Raw genomic sequence first — 14507 nt, 5'->3', positions numbered from 1 at the left:
CTCATATAACATCTCCATCTGCGTTTGTTTCGTCTGGTTTGTGTTTTTTTTTTTTTTCTTTTTTTTCATACCCTTCTGAAGAAGAAGGAAGAATGGAAATTGCTGAAATTTCTATGTGTTCTGTGATTGTTGAAAGCTCTTTCGTTAGTACATTTTTATAACATATTCTATGCTCTTGTGGAAGTTTCTTTCTCTAACAGGGGATGGCCCGAAGGCATAAAGCCCTGTATAATTGAAGAAGAAGAAGAAGAAGAAGACAACAATAACAAAATGGATGCGTTGTTGCCGTTGTTTCTTCTGGATAACAACAATGATAGCTCGAGCGAATCTCCCGACACAACTGACGACGGTAAATTTCGAAATTATAACTGAAGCAAAAAAAAAATGTATTTCTGGCGAAACATTTTCCATTCTTCTCACGGCTCTTCAAAGAGAACCAATAACAGCAAGTATTAATTAGAGCATATTATGACACGTTCTTCTTTGTTTTTTACCTTCTGAATTTTTGCTCAAGACACCACTGATACGGTTTCGTCATGCGATAGGTGTCGCAGCAATTTCCCGGATGTTCTTCCTATAGTCTATCCACGTGATGTCTTTGAACATTTGACGAAATGAATAGTGACGTGACACCGCGAGTCGCCAGTTAAATTCGTTCGCGAATGCTTACACTAGCAGGGATTGACTAATCAGGACGATAATTGAGGTGCTAAACACGTTTGAGATTCCGTAAGCGGGGTCGCTCCAAATTTGACAATTATTTTATGTCGCCAACTGATTGGCGCTTTCAAAAGTTTTCATTGGCGACAGTGATGTTTTTTGAAGCTAATGTACTTGCTACCCTAATCTATTTTTTGCACCATTTTCATTTCTTATTTTCTCCAGAGTTTTGGGTCGCATTACATCGTGTTTGCCATTATTGAAATTTATTGAGCCGAAGCTTGGTTTGTTATCATGTATCCTTTGCTTGGGAATACTTCAATTTTTTTTTATAGATGAGCATTCTTGAGTCAGATGAAAAACTCTGGAACAGATGCTGTATAAAAGGTTTTAACGACTGGCTGTTCTGAAGATGAATTTGGGAAAGAGAAAATTCAACTGCTTTTGCGGGGAATCGAACCCACATCCTTTCACTTTCCGGGTGAACGCCCTAGACCACTAGACTACAAATACAACGCCACAACAGGCAAAATGCCCAACGAGGTGACTGAGAAAAAGATGCCCATAAAAATATGGATGTCATATATTTCAAAAATACAGCAACCCAATTAAAAATGGGATTAATAAAAATTATAAATAATATGTACACGTGATAAAATATTATAGAATGCCCATAAAGAATACTTATTTTTATTTATTTATTTATTTTATTTATACAATATTGATTGGCCGAGGCCTATACAAGAGGATGCGGAATTATATATGGCAAAAGTGTCGATTGATGGTACGAGAAAATTCGGAAATCGTAGTGCAATCTACAATATTTGATGGTAGGTTGTTCCAGTCGATAATAGTTCTTGGGAAGAAACTAAATTTGTGACAATCTGAAGAGGCAAAGATGGGCTGTAATTTTTTGGAATGATTGAGTCTAACGGAGAAATGTGAAGGTTGGATTAGAATATTGGATGTGTCAATATTAAAAACCCCATGGAGGAGTTTGTAAAGAAAAGTTAAACGAGAGATAAGTCGAAGAGAGGAGAGCGGTTGGATATTGAGTTGTCGCTTGAGTTCCGTTATGGAGACAGATGAAGACCAACAGTTAAAAATTAAATGAGTGGACTTATTTTGGATAGATTCTAATTTGTCCATGTTGGTTTGGGTGTGGGGGTCCCAGGCTTCACATGCATAGGAGAGGACAGGGAGAATATATGTTTGGTAGCACAAGTGACGAACATGACGAGTGGAGTATTTTAGGTTACGGCGAAGGAAAAACAGTTTTTGGAGACATTTATTAAAGATATAATCAACACGAAGGTTCCAGCGGAGATCGGAAGAGATTATAAAGCCCAGGTATTTATATTGGGAAACCTCAGAGATCAAAGAGTCGTTTATAGAATAGGGGAATTCGTGAGGGATTCTTTTACGGGTCACTTTCATAAAAACAGTTTTTGAGAAATTGAGGGGTAATTCCCAGGTTGAGCACCATTTGGAAATAATGTTAAGGTTGTGTTGGAGAGATTCTTGATCAGAAGGATTGGACACTGTTTTATAGATGACACAGTCATCAGCGAAGAGTCTAATGCGGCAGTTTATGGAGTCGGGTAGATAATTTATGTAAATTAAAAATAATAATGGCGAGAGGACCGAGCCCTGGGGTGTGCCAGATTTGACATGAAGAAAATGGGAATTCTGGTTCTTGTACGAGACAAACTGGCTACGGTTAATAAGGAAGGCCTCCACCGATTTCAGCAGTTGAACAGTTAGTCCAAGGTATGAAAGTTTTAGTAGAAGTTTATTATGGGGCACCCTGTCAAATGCTTTGGAAAAATCTAGGAAAATTATGTTGGATTGGAGGTTTTTATCAATGGAGTCTGTTAAGTCATGTATGAAAAGTGTTAATTGGGTAGATACTGATAACGATGATCGAAATCCGTGTTGGTTAGGGAAGAAAAAGTTAATCGAATCGAGGTGGGTACGGATATTCTTGGCAATTATGTGTTCTAAGAGCTTGCAGCAAGAGGAGGTGATAGCAATAGGTCTAACTAAAGTTGAGAGGGTGGGAGAGTGAGCCAGATTTATGGATGGGAATTATCTTATTAATTTTCCAGTCATTGGGTAGGTTAGAAGTATTCAGTGAGACATTGAATATAATGAGGAGTTAGTTGCAAATTTCATTGGCGCAGAATTTTAGGATATGATTGGGGATCCCATCTGGGCCAGTAGAGTGGGGTTTTAATTTTTTTAGGAGATTCAGGAGACCGGCTTTACAAAAGGAGATGGGACAGAAGTTATGAAGTGAATCGAAAAAGACGTATTGGGGGGGGGGGTGAAGGATCAGAGGAAAAAACAGAAGAGAAAGCCCGGTTAAATTCGGAGGCAAGATCGAGGGGAGAGGTTAGATCCGAGTTGGAAGTTTTGAGCGAGGAGGTACCTGCTGATTTGGGGCGAAGAAAATTACAAAATTTTGAGGGATTAGTTTTGAGATAGGAAGGCAATGAGTGGGATAAGTAGTTGGATTTGTGGCGAGAAATAAGGTCTTTGAGGTTACGGGTGGAGATCGAGATTTTGTTTCTGAGAGATTTTGTTTAAGAAAGATTCTTTCTTATATGGATAGCTTCTCGATTTACCCCAACATGTTTATCGTATTTCTTTTTAAACGTGTCAATTGTGTTAAAATTTACTACCTCTGGGGGTAAGCTATTCCATTTATTAACAACCCTATTAGAAAAAAATTCCCTGCGACACCGTAGCCTTGCATTGTCCCTCACCAATCGATACTGGTGTCCCCTTGTAAAAGCAGTCGATTGGCGGTGTACTGAAAGTTCATGGTCCATCCTAATCCATCCCATTGAAAATTTTGAACACTTCGATCATATCTCCTCGACACCTGCGTTCATCCAATGTAAACATATTCAAAAAATGAAATCTCTCTTCATAACTTCAAGCCCCGTGTGCCAATAAGGACACGCGTAGCTCTTCTCTGCACCCCTTCAACCAAGTCTATGTCCCTCTGTAGGTATGGTCTCCAAAACCTTACACATGGTTCGTACGGTCCTTGAAAACCTTGAAAAGTCCTTGAAAAAAAAAAGTTCATTTTCAAGGCCTTGAAAGTCCTTGAAAATAAATAAGAGTCCTTGAAAAAGAATTTTTTTCTTGAAAAAATCCTTGAGTCCTTGAAAAATTTGTGTTTTCCGAAATAGTTTTCGCCACTTTTTTTTTTACTTCGTAAGTGACGTCCTTAAAAAAGTGCAAAGCACGGGGAAAAAGCCTTAGTAGCCAATAACCCTGGATAATTGGATTTAAAGCACGTTTTTCCCCCATTATTATAAAGCCGGGTTTTCGTAGGAGCAGGTTTTTTGTGCCGCGTGCAAAGTGAATCGCCCAGCGTGACACGCCGTCCACTCACCAATAATAAGAAAACAAGTTCGGCTGTTTTCCTAGAGAGCGCAACAAGCCTCACACGGCAGTGTTTTACGTCGGGCGTGATTGGCCGACTGTTTCTGGAGGAGTCAAATGCGTTGTGCGCCACTAGTTTTACCGATCTTCTCTTCATTTTTGTTTTCTTTCACTTCCCTTCATCGAGCTCGATGCTTCCCTTCAAACCGGAGCATGCAGATGACAGAGTAGCTGATAGCAGGGCCGTGAGCTGATGCGCCACGGTAGGAATACACAAACGCGTAGTGTGATTATGTAAAACGTTTCTGTCGACGCGAAATGATACAGTTCGGTTCATGCGGTGCCAAAAACCTATGTTGGAATGTTTTTTCCCTTTTTATTCTCTGTGCACGTGGAACCGCTCGGCCCGACTCAATATGTAAATCGCTGGCGGCATGCTCACGGGAGCTCGGCTTTGTACTGTAGGCTGGTTTTTTTCCGCGTCTATGTCGGGATTGTTTTTTTTTCTCCGAGATTGCCGGTTGTTATTTGTTGGCCGTTTTATTTATTTATTTCTTTTATGATCGTAAATGATCTTGTTTTTTTTCCTTGCAACTTTTATGGAATAAAAGCTAGAGTTCAAAATGAACTTCCGATCGTTGTTTTTTTTCTTCAGCTCAGTCGGTACGCTCTGGCCCCCAAGAACCAACCAATACCTATTTCTAGAGTACAAGTCCTTCTGCTCTAGAAGGTATTGCAACAACCCACTTCTAGGAAAACCCGGCTTTATGGTAGCATGTATCCTGTGATATCCTCCAAATCGTATGTAGACGTATTTGGAGTCGTTGGAAGTCATTAAACTTTTGTACTAGGTATTTTTTTCTGGATATCTTAATAAAAAAGTGTCATAATTTTTGCCGAAATAATTTCAGCCTTTCGGTCCGTAAGTGAGCGAAGCTTCCTCTGATTACTGTCAACTATAGGCAGAGATTGACTTGGAAGTCTGGGGGGGGGGACACGATGATGATGTCAATTCATATATGCATATATACATTAGATCAGTCAACTTCACATCCCCCCCCCCCACGTATCTCCGCCCATGCTGTCTAAGGTTGTATGAGGTTCTTTAAAGAAAGAAAACAAAAAATGAGTAACAAGTGTGTGTACTTTTAATTACTTGTGTGGTTGAAAAATCCCTTCTATCAAGATTGGTTGCTGAGTGTGCCGGACAAAAATGTCGCCAAATGCAAGCTGTACTTTAATGGGTGAATCGGCGCTGAAATCTATTGAGCTTATATTACTGGAGGGAGTATGACGCAGGGCCATAACTAGGATTTTTGTATTGTCTTGCTGCCCCCACCAATTCGGAATTCGATCATTTTATAACGTGTTCACCTAAAAATTGCCACCCGGGGCAGTTGCCCCCCCCCTCCCGCGTTCTAGTACCGGCGCTGGTATGACGTCAGTGGTCTATTAATTACTTGGAAGATCACGTGACGCGTTGAATGTCGGTGCATCTCCGTTATTTTCTAATGACATCCATAGTTGTTTAAAGGAGTTTAAAACAATAAATGAAAGAAATAATTTCAGTATCTGATATGATTCCAGAATTAATGAAAGAAAAAATTACAGAATTAATGAAAGAAAGAATTACAGAATTAATGAAAGAAAGAATTACAGAATTAATGAAAGAAAGAATTACAGAATTAATGAAAGAAAGAATTACAGAATTAATGAAAGAAAGAATTACAGAATTAATGAAATATAATTCCAAAATTAATGAGAGAATTCCAAAACTAATAAAGCAATAATTCCAGAATTAATGAAATAATTTTAGAATCAATAAAAGAATTCAGCATTAGCGAAAGAAACAAATCCAGAATTGATGAAAGCAATTATTCCAAAAGTTATGAAAAATTATTCCAGAATTGTTGAAAGAAATTATTCCAGCATTAATGAAATAAATAAATTCAGAATTAATGAAAGAAATAATTTAATCTTTTTCTATCTTTAGAAGAGTTCTTTTTTTTAGTCTTTAAAAGGAAATTAAGTGCAATATTTAGAGACTGAACAACGTTTCAATGAGGAAATTGACAGGCACGAACTGTGTTATTCAATGTGTCATATGTTTTGTATGATATATGTGTATGTGGCCTCCTTTATTCATTACAGATGATGTGAAATAAAGTAGGTATAAATGTAATCTCTGAAAGTTTTAATCAAAATTAAATATGCGCCTATTCATGTTAAAAATATGCTTTTGTAAAAAAAGTCCTTGAATTTTTAAATTTTTCCTTGAAAAGTGCTTGAATAGTCCTTGAATTTTTTTTCGTTGGAAGAGTACGAACCATGTTACAGCATACTCCAGTCCAGGACGAACTAAGCCTTGAAAAAGCGGAAGAATGACTTTAGGAGAAAGTGAAGAGACCTTTTTGAAATGAGACCAAGCATTCTATTCGCTTTTTTGACCACCGCCAAACAATGTTCAGAAAACCTAAGCCACTCGTCAATGAGAATTTTCAAATCGGTGATGCTAGTTGCATCCGAGATAGTGACACCATTCAACTCGTAAGAGAACCGTAGGTTGTTCGAACCAAAATGAGAAACCATGCACTTATCAACGCTAAACGTCATGCTCCATTCACTTGCCCATGCTGCAATCCTGTTTAAGTTGGTCTGGAGCAACTCCCTATCATTTTGATTCCCGATTATCCCCCATTAGCTTCACATCATCTGCGAATTTGCTAGTAATCCCATCCACACCCTGATCGAGTTTATCGATAAAAAGTGAAAAAAATATGGGGCCAAGGACACTTCCTTGATTAACTCCACTTGTGACGTCTGTCCAAACAGAGAATTTCCCGTTCACCATAACTCGTTGCGACCTATCTCTTAACCACTATTCTATCCAATTCAGCAAGTTGCCCCCAATTCCAATCTTGTGTAAACGCTTCAAGAGTCAAGAGTTAACCATGTTGGACATGATTGAATGCTTTCTGGAAATCAAGGTAAACAACATCTACATTTTTGCCCTTACCCAAAGCCTTCGTCACGTGATCATAGAAGCAAGGGCAACGAATCTCGCAATCTTTACTTGGAGCTTTGAGCAGGACCGTACGTTTCGAGCTCCAAGGAAAGGAGTGTACATGAGCTCCTAGAGGAAAGCAATGCACATGAGCTCCAAGGAAAGGAGTGTGCATGAGCTCCAAGGAAAGGAGTGTACATGAGCTCCAAGGAAAGATTGAGAGATTCGTTGCATTTGTAGTCTAGTGGTCTAAGCCGTTCACCTGGAAAGTGAAAGGCAGTTGAATTTTCTATTTCCAAATCTTCGCAACAGCCAGTTGTTAAAAACCGTTGTATGGTAGCGGAGAGTGACACCATCCTTGTATAAGATGCAGTATAATTCAGATACCTTGGCGACTTTTTTTTCGGCACCAAATATGTTTGATGGCCTGAGCAAAGTTCCCAAGGTCGTGATTGACTACGGACAATGAAAAACATGACAAAAGTGGAAACCAACAGTAATATTACAAATAATAGTACGAACAAGTATTCTCAGCTACTGAGTCGTACAATGGCCTATTTTCCTGTGCTTGATAGCATACAATTAGTGGGAAAGAAGCTAATAAACAACTTTGAACATACTTGTTCTGGTTTATTATGAACTAGTTTTGTTTGTACCATTTGTGAAGGATCCTAGCATCTTACATGTTATTACACTAATAATGGCTTGATGGGGCGATGAAAAAGCAGGGTTGGTAAAAAAAATGTTTTTTTTGAAAAAAAAACGGGAGTTTTGGTTTAAATAGCATTAACATAAAAATAATGGAATTTCTGAAAAATCATTCAAACTTCTTATAATTAATTAAAAGAAATTGTTCATAAATGTAATTAACACTATTCCGATATTAATTAACCTAGAAATATTTCGTACAGTTTTCACAAAAACCAAATTTTGCAATTTAATTATTTGTTGCTTAACTCAATGAATCACTTTGTGTTTGAATATTGTGTTACAGTTATTATTAACCATAAAGATGTTTTCTCCAGTTACTTTCAGTATGCTTGATTAGGAAATTATTTTGCAAAAACAGATAAAAATTAGGTGAATATAATGTATTTAATGAAGCATAAATAATGCAAATTAATTAGCGATGATTTACGATATACAAGGTGATTATAACTTAAGTTCTGATTTCTAACATTGTAAAAAAGAAGAACCATAGTCAGAATGACTTGGAAATTGACATGAATATTCCTGAAGCAATGGAATTTTATATGGGGGAAAAGTACTTAAGAATGTAAAATTAACGATGCTGTACTCGTCCAACATGTGGGAAATTTACTCTCAGAATGGAAACGATAGCCAGTCAGGGCAAAATTATAGCTTAATTACCATTGCACAATTTCATAATTCTGGGCAACAACACAAAAATGAAGTAATTGAACAAATAACTACAACTTACTCAAGAAACGGGGACACCAGTATCGATTGGTGAGGGACAATGCAAGGTTATGGTGTCGCAGGGAATTTTTCTCCAATAGGGTTGTTAATAAATGGAATAGCTTACCCCCGGAGGTAGTAAATTGTAACACAATTGACACGTTTAAAAAGAAATACGATAAACATGTTGGGGTAAATCGAGAAGCTATCCATTCTTAGAATAAGACAACCATAAGTATTCTTTATGGGCATTGTATAATATTTTATCATGTGTATATATTGTTTGTAATTTGTGTTAATTGCATTTTTAATTGGGTTGCTGTATTTTTGAAACATATGACATCCATATTTTTATGGGCATCTTTTTATCAGCCACCTCGTTGGGCATTTTGCCTGTTGTGGCGTTGTATTTGTATTTGTATAAATGTTAAATATGTTGTCCACCGTGTTCTGGCTATGAGGTGAAAGCACAAAAATGCTTGCTAACAACAGATCAGAGTATGCCATGGTCATGATGTGGATGTGTGCTTGCAATTCACCATAGTTTGCAATCCGATCACTGTTCATAACATTTGATGGTACCCCCAACAGTCAGAAGTTGTAAGATGTCAGGTGAACTGGTGGCCGGCCAGGTGTCGTGTCATCCTGTTTTTGTTAAAATGGTTCTTAAGCAGCCACTTTGCTGGTATTGCAATATGCATCGTGATAAAAGTTGTGCTATCCACACACTGATGCTGTTGAAGTGCCAAAATGATGTGGTTGCACAAAATAGATTGATGCTGTACTTGGCCAGCAGTAATATTTACTTGCACATATTTTGTACTGCTTGAACTTTTTTTTTCTTTTCCTTTGCCAAAGAAATTTCCATTGCTTCAAGAGTATCCATGCAAATTTTCAAGTCATTCTGGCCAGTAGTTTATTGTAGTGTTTTAGAATCAGAACTAAAATTTTAATTACCCTACATGTACAGTAAAACCTTGTTAAGTCGTCACCCTAATAAGTTGTCACTCCGGTCAAGTCGCCATTTTTCTTCAGGCCTGTCCAGCTTTCATAGACAACAATGTTATTGAACCCTTGTTGACTCGTCACTAATTTCAGTTAACTCGTCACCATGGAAGAGTTCGAGAGAGAGGAACAGATAATTTCTATGGCTTCCTTTAAAAAATAGCTTGTTAACAGCATCGTCATATGCTTTAAAGTCACCTTATGTACCAAAACGGAACAGTTCAAGTAACAAAAGTTAGCTGGGGAAGTTCATTTGCCGACTAAAGTTTTTGAAACATTAAGGACTGTTCGAGCAAGACCTGATTTCTGCATGGGCCCCACTAATTTAGGGCTCCAAATTTAAACAAATTATCCTTGTTGAAAAACCAGACATTTTTTTCCAAAGTTGAGGTCTAATGTGTGCTTTTCCCTACCCCGGGCCCCTCCATGAGTCCCTCAAAGTGGACACTGTGTTCGGGATCACCTTGTAGTTAGTATGTGAAAGATTACCTTGATAAATTTTACCAAGATTACCTTGTAGTGCTTTCATGAACTACTGATAAGGAATTAAAACACTAAAATTAAATTTAATCTATATGTAAAATTCATGTCCACACAGTAGTTCTGTTGTGAAGAAATCTAACTATTCTAACAGTTGCTCTGATTAGTCTAAATTAAAAACTACTAGTATAAATCAAAGTTTTAACAACTGGATGTTGCGAAGATATATTGGAAAGAGAGAAAACTCAACTGTCCCTGCGGGGAATCGAACCCACGTCCTTTCACTTTCCGGGTGAACGCCCTAGACCACTAGACTACAGAGGCACAGAATCTCTCAATCTTTCCTTGGAGCTCGTGTACACTGAAAGGGACCGTACATGGACGGCCGGACCAGACTCAGGCCAAGCTCACAACTGCTGACGGCTGCCACCAGATGGATAAGCGAAGATATATTCTTCGCAACATCCAGTTGTTAAAACCTTCGTATGATGGCGGAGAGTGACGTCACATCCTTGTGTAAATCAAAGTGTACCAGTATATTTTAACACAATAAGTTAAGTAATAAGAGCTTTAAAAAGGTAAAAATTTCAATTTTTTTTCTTTTGGAATCTATAAATATTTTCTCTTAATATTGTAATTTTAATTCATATTTTAATAAATGTTATGCTACTTCAAATTTATACGAGTTTCGCAATATTGCACATTGAAACTAACAGTACTTCTCTTAAGTCATCACTCTGCTTAAGCCGTCATAATTTTTTAATATCATGAAGTGACGATTTATTGAGGTTTTACTGTAGTTCTGTTATGAAGGAAAGCTATTAACAGTTGTACTGGTTAGTCTAAATTAAAATTTATTAGCATAAATCAAAGTGTACTAGTATATATGTATTTCACCACAGTAAGATAGGTACTAAGAACTCAAAAAAAGATTGAAAAATTTCTATTTTTTTTCTTTTTAATCTTTAAATTTTGTTAATATTGTAATTTTAATTCATATTTTAATAAATGTTACATTACTTTAAATTCATGTGATTTTCACTATACTACACATTAAAACTTACGGCACTTTGCTTAAGTCGTCATAACTTTTTGATAACATGAGGTGACGACTTATCGAGGTTTTATTGTAGCTGATTATTTTTCATAAATCTGTTACTACTGTACAGTAGAACCTTGATTAACTGGGCTTAATGGTGAAACTATAAAAAAAACTTTGAATATTAAGACTGGGTGTTATACAGTATGAGATGTGCTACTTCTTATGGGAAAGAAAATGTCTATGAAGGGGATGTAACTACTAGCACACTGGTTTTTGTCCTTTAGGGGCAGCTGGAGTCTTTATTGTATTATAAGGCCACCTGCCCCTAGCAAGATTGCCTCCCTACTGTTGCTGCTTCTTTGTGAAGGTGTGAAGGAAAAAAACCCCTGAGATAATAAACCACTACATTTAAATGTATGATGCAATCCTTATTCATGAATTTGCTAAAGATAGAGCAACAGAATGTAGCCAAAGGTTAGAAAATGTGGTAAAAATGAAAATTTAGCTATATATTGAACCAATGTAATATTATTAAAGGAAAAAAATTACATTTAGACCACTTTTATTTGATTTTTTTTTTAAACCGCTTGGTTAAAACTAATGTGGTTTAAACCAAACAATCCTGTTAAAAACTTTTAAATTTATTTATGTTGTGCAGGAGTGTTGAGTGCTTATGGAGTGTAATTAATTTTTATTGTCGACTGTACAATAAAAATTGCTCAGCGATTTTGTTAATTTTTATGGAGGCATAATTGATAAGATTGGAAAATATCGTAAACATTATTTTGTGAACATTTTTAAAAGTGAGAGCATGGCTTCATCCCCCCCTAAAGTAGCATTATTTCATGTTACTCAATCAATAAGAGACACGTAAGTTTCATAAATAAAAAATCCAATAGAAATATAAAAAACAAAGCAAGAAATAGATGGCATTTTCCTCAGCCTCTGGCAAAAATTGATAATCCATATATTAGGACAAAGACGGAAAAACCATTTGTCTTCCTGGGAATCAAACCTGGATCTTCTTGCTAACTGAGCAAGTCTGCTAACTGATTGATCAGAGAAACAGCCTTCCTTTCCTTGTGCATTAGTAGGCCTGATGTGCTGAGTGGAGATATCGCGTTCTTTCTTAACTACTGCAATAACCGCCATAGTTGGTGACGAGAAATTACTTTTTTAGCCCACTATACATTAGGAAAAAAAAGACTCTCTAAACATTGTGTTGATTCAAATCTTTAGAAAAAAAGTTAGTAACTCAAGGTGACACAGTGCAACCCTTGGTATGTGTAGTAATCGTGTTGTAGTAACAGCCTGGAACATGGTAGTGTGAGACAGGAATAAGCTGTGTATAAAGGAGAATGTTGAAGTAATAATTGTGTGTATGTGATAGTTGCATTTCAAGCAATCATAACAGGACATGATTCAATTCTTATGCAAGAAAAAAAAAGATGCTTTAGCAAGTTAAATTTTTTCATCAGATTAAAGCAGTGTTAAAAAATATATTTTTAAAATAGCATTTTGTTGTAAAGTGCTAAGTTTTGTGGTAGACGCTTGTCACTTACATTGACATTAAGGATTTTCATTAATCTCATTTTATCTGTTTCAGATGATGAAAACAAGGAAGAAAATGGAGATGGAGAAAGAAAAGATCGACGTAGCTGTCCGAATGTTTCCTACGACACATCGCTGCCTACCCAACATTCTGTAAGTTCTACTTTTTGGTTCTGTTGATAACAGAGCCAAAAGCATCCATTTTTTCATAATTTGTTTTGAGATTTCATGCATTATTCATATTTAGATCAGGGGGGTTCTTAACCTTTTTCAGCCGTGACCTGAAATTGTCAAGAAGATCAGCTTTGTGGATCAGCTTGTGACTTTTGTTTTTGAAATTAGTGAAACCAGTGACACATTAGTGTATTTATAGCAGGACTGTAAGTGGATTTGTACGACCCATCTCAGAAGCCCTTATGAATCAAATTTGGGTTGTGACCCATGGTTCGAGAATTCTTGGCTGTTAGTGAATTTGTACGACCTATCTTGGAAGCCCCTGCGAATCAAGTTTGATTCATAACCCATAGCTCAAAATCTGGCTGTAAGTGGATTTTTATGACTCCATCTCCAAAAAACCCTGTGAATCAAATTTGAGTTGTGCCTATAGCTCAAGAATCTCTGGCTGTAAGTGGATTTGTGTGACCCCTCTGGGAAGCTCCTGAAAATCAAGTTTGTGTCATGGTCTATCAGGCCTGTTGGTAGAAATTTTGTTCAAAAGGGGACCGTTTGCATTTCGGTAGGGGAACCAAGGTGATAGAATAGATTTGGCCATCTTTTCCCCCTTTTTTCAGTCATTTTCTCACATTTTGGGGAGAGGGAGACCAGATCCATAAGTTGTCGTCCCCTCTCATTACTGCCTTGTGACCCATAGCTCAAGAGTACCTTGTTGTAAGTGAATTTGTATGACCCATCCCAGAAGCCCCTATAAATCAAGTCTGGGTTGTGACCCCATAGTTCTAGAATCCTTGGGTATAAGTGGATTTGCACAACCCATCTCGGAAGCCCCTGTGAATCAGTTGGAGTCATGACCCATAGCTTAAGAATCCCTGGCTGTTTGAATGGCCAAGATTGGGTTGTAACCCATTGGTTAATAACCCCTGATTTAGGTTTTGTTTGATTTTTGTTTTTTTCCAATAAAGCTACTAACATTAAAATCCCATGAAAATAGTAGGAAAATCCTAATCATACTTGTATCAGTTAAAGTGAAAATTATGAATTTCTGAATAAGTTGTCTTCAGTAGACATTCTGTAGTAGTAGAAAAGTTCCTTTTTATAATTTTTGATGAAAAGGAGTGAATTTATGTTTTTTAATAATATTGGTTTTATTCTTTGTTCACAGTATCTGGGGAGTAACCTCGAAGAATTGAGTGGCAGAACAGTTCTGGATGACTACAGTATTCTGAGTATTCCTTTGCTTACATTACCTGGAGTGGTTCTAATACCTGGTCAAACGTTGCCTCTTCAGCTATACCACCCAGCTACTGTATCGATGATGACACACATCATAGACAGCGATAGAACTTTTGGACTCATAAATTCCAGGTAAAGATTCCTTTTACTCTATTCTGAAAGAAAGGCCAAACAAAACCCAATCTGAAAGTCTTGTCCAAGAGATACGGAAGTGAACTTAAATGAGGTTCACACCTTAGTCAAGTATACTAAAAATAATTGGAAGTTGAGCTGTCTAATAAATTTGAGGGCAATATATGACCATGAAATAATAAAAAATTTGCTTCCTAGGTGTACATAATCGCACCAACAAATTCCAATGTTTTCCTTGCCCTATTATCATCTGATGATTCATCACTGATTACATGAGGAAATCTCAAGGGTTGCTGGTCTTGATTATTTAAGAAAGACAATTCTTCTGTTTCCATCTACACTCCATCTGTTAGCTTTTTAAATAATGAAATCACACATGCTCAACCCATGGCCCACGGGCCAAATGTG

The 14507-nt window shown here is 36.9% G+C and overlaps 1 protein-coding gene across 3 annotated transcripts in view; it reads left to right on the top strand.

The window, feature by feature from the left end:
* Positions 1 to 247: 247 nt before the first annotated feature.
* Positions 248 to 14507, top strand: part of ohgt (E3 ubiquitin ligase component cereblon) — a 43994-nt gene continuing 29734 nt past the window's right edge. Inside the window, exons 1-3 of one of the 3 annotated variants that reach the window (XM_089242599.1) lie at positions 248 to 445; positions 12613 to 12710; positions 13897 to 14099. In XM_089242599.1, coding sequence (XP_089098725.1) covers positions 385 to 445; positions 12613 to 12710; positions 13897 to 14099 — 362 coding nt within the window. In that variant the 5' untranslated portion in view covers positions 248 to 384. Of the gene's footprint in view, positions 450 to 12612; positions 12711 to 13896; positions 14100 to 14507 lie in introns of all 3 variants that reach the window. The other 2 variants (XM_089242598.1, XM_089242597.1) reach the window with 2 other exon arrangements.

This window comes from Pholcus phalangioides, unplaced genomic scaffold (genome assembly GCF_987345545.1).
Source record: "Pholcus phalangioides strain wild (caught in Gottingen) unplaced genomic scaffold, Ppha-v1.0 ptg000015l_1, whole genome shotgun sequence".
NCBI classification, from domain to species: Eukaryota; Metazoa; Arthropoda; class Arachnida; order Araneae; family Pholcidae; genus Pholcus; species Pholcus phalangioides.
Note: the sequence above shows the minus strand (reverse complement) of the source record. Positions and strands in the feature narration are given on the sequence as shown.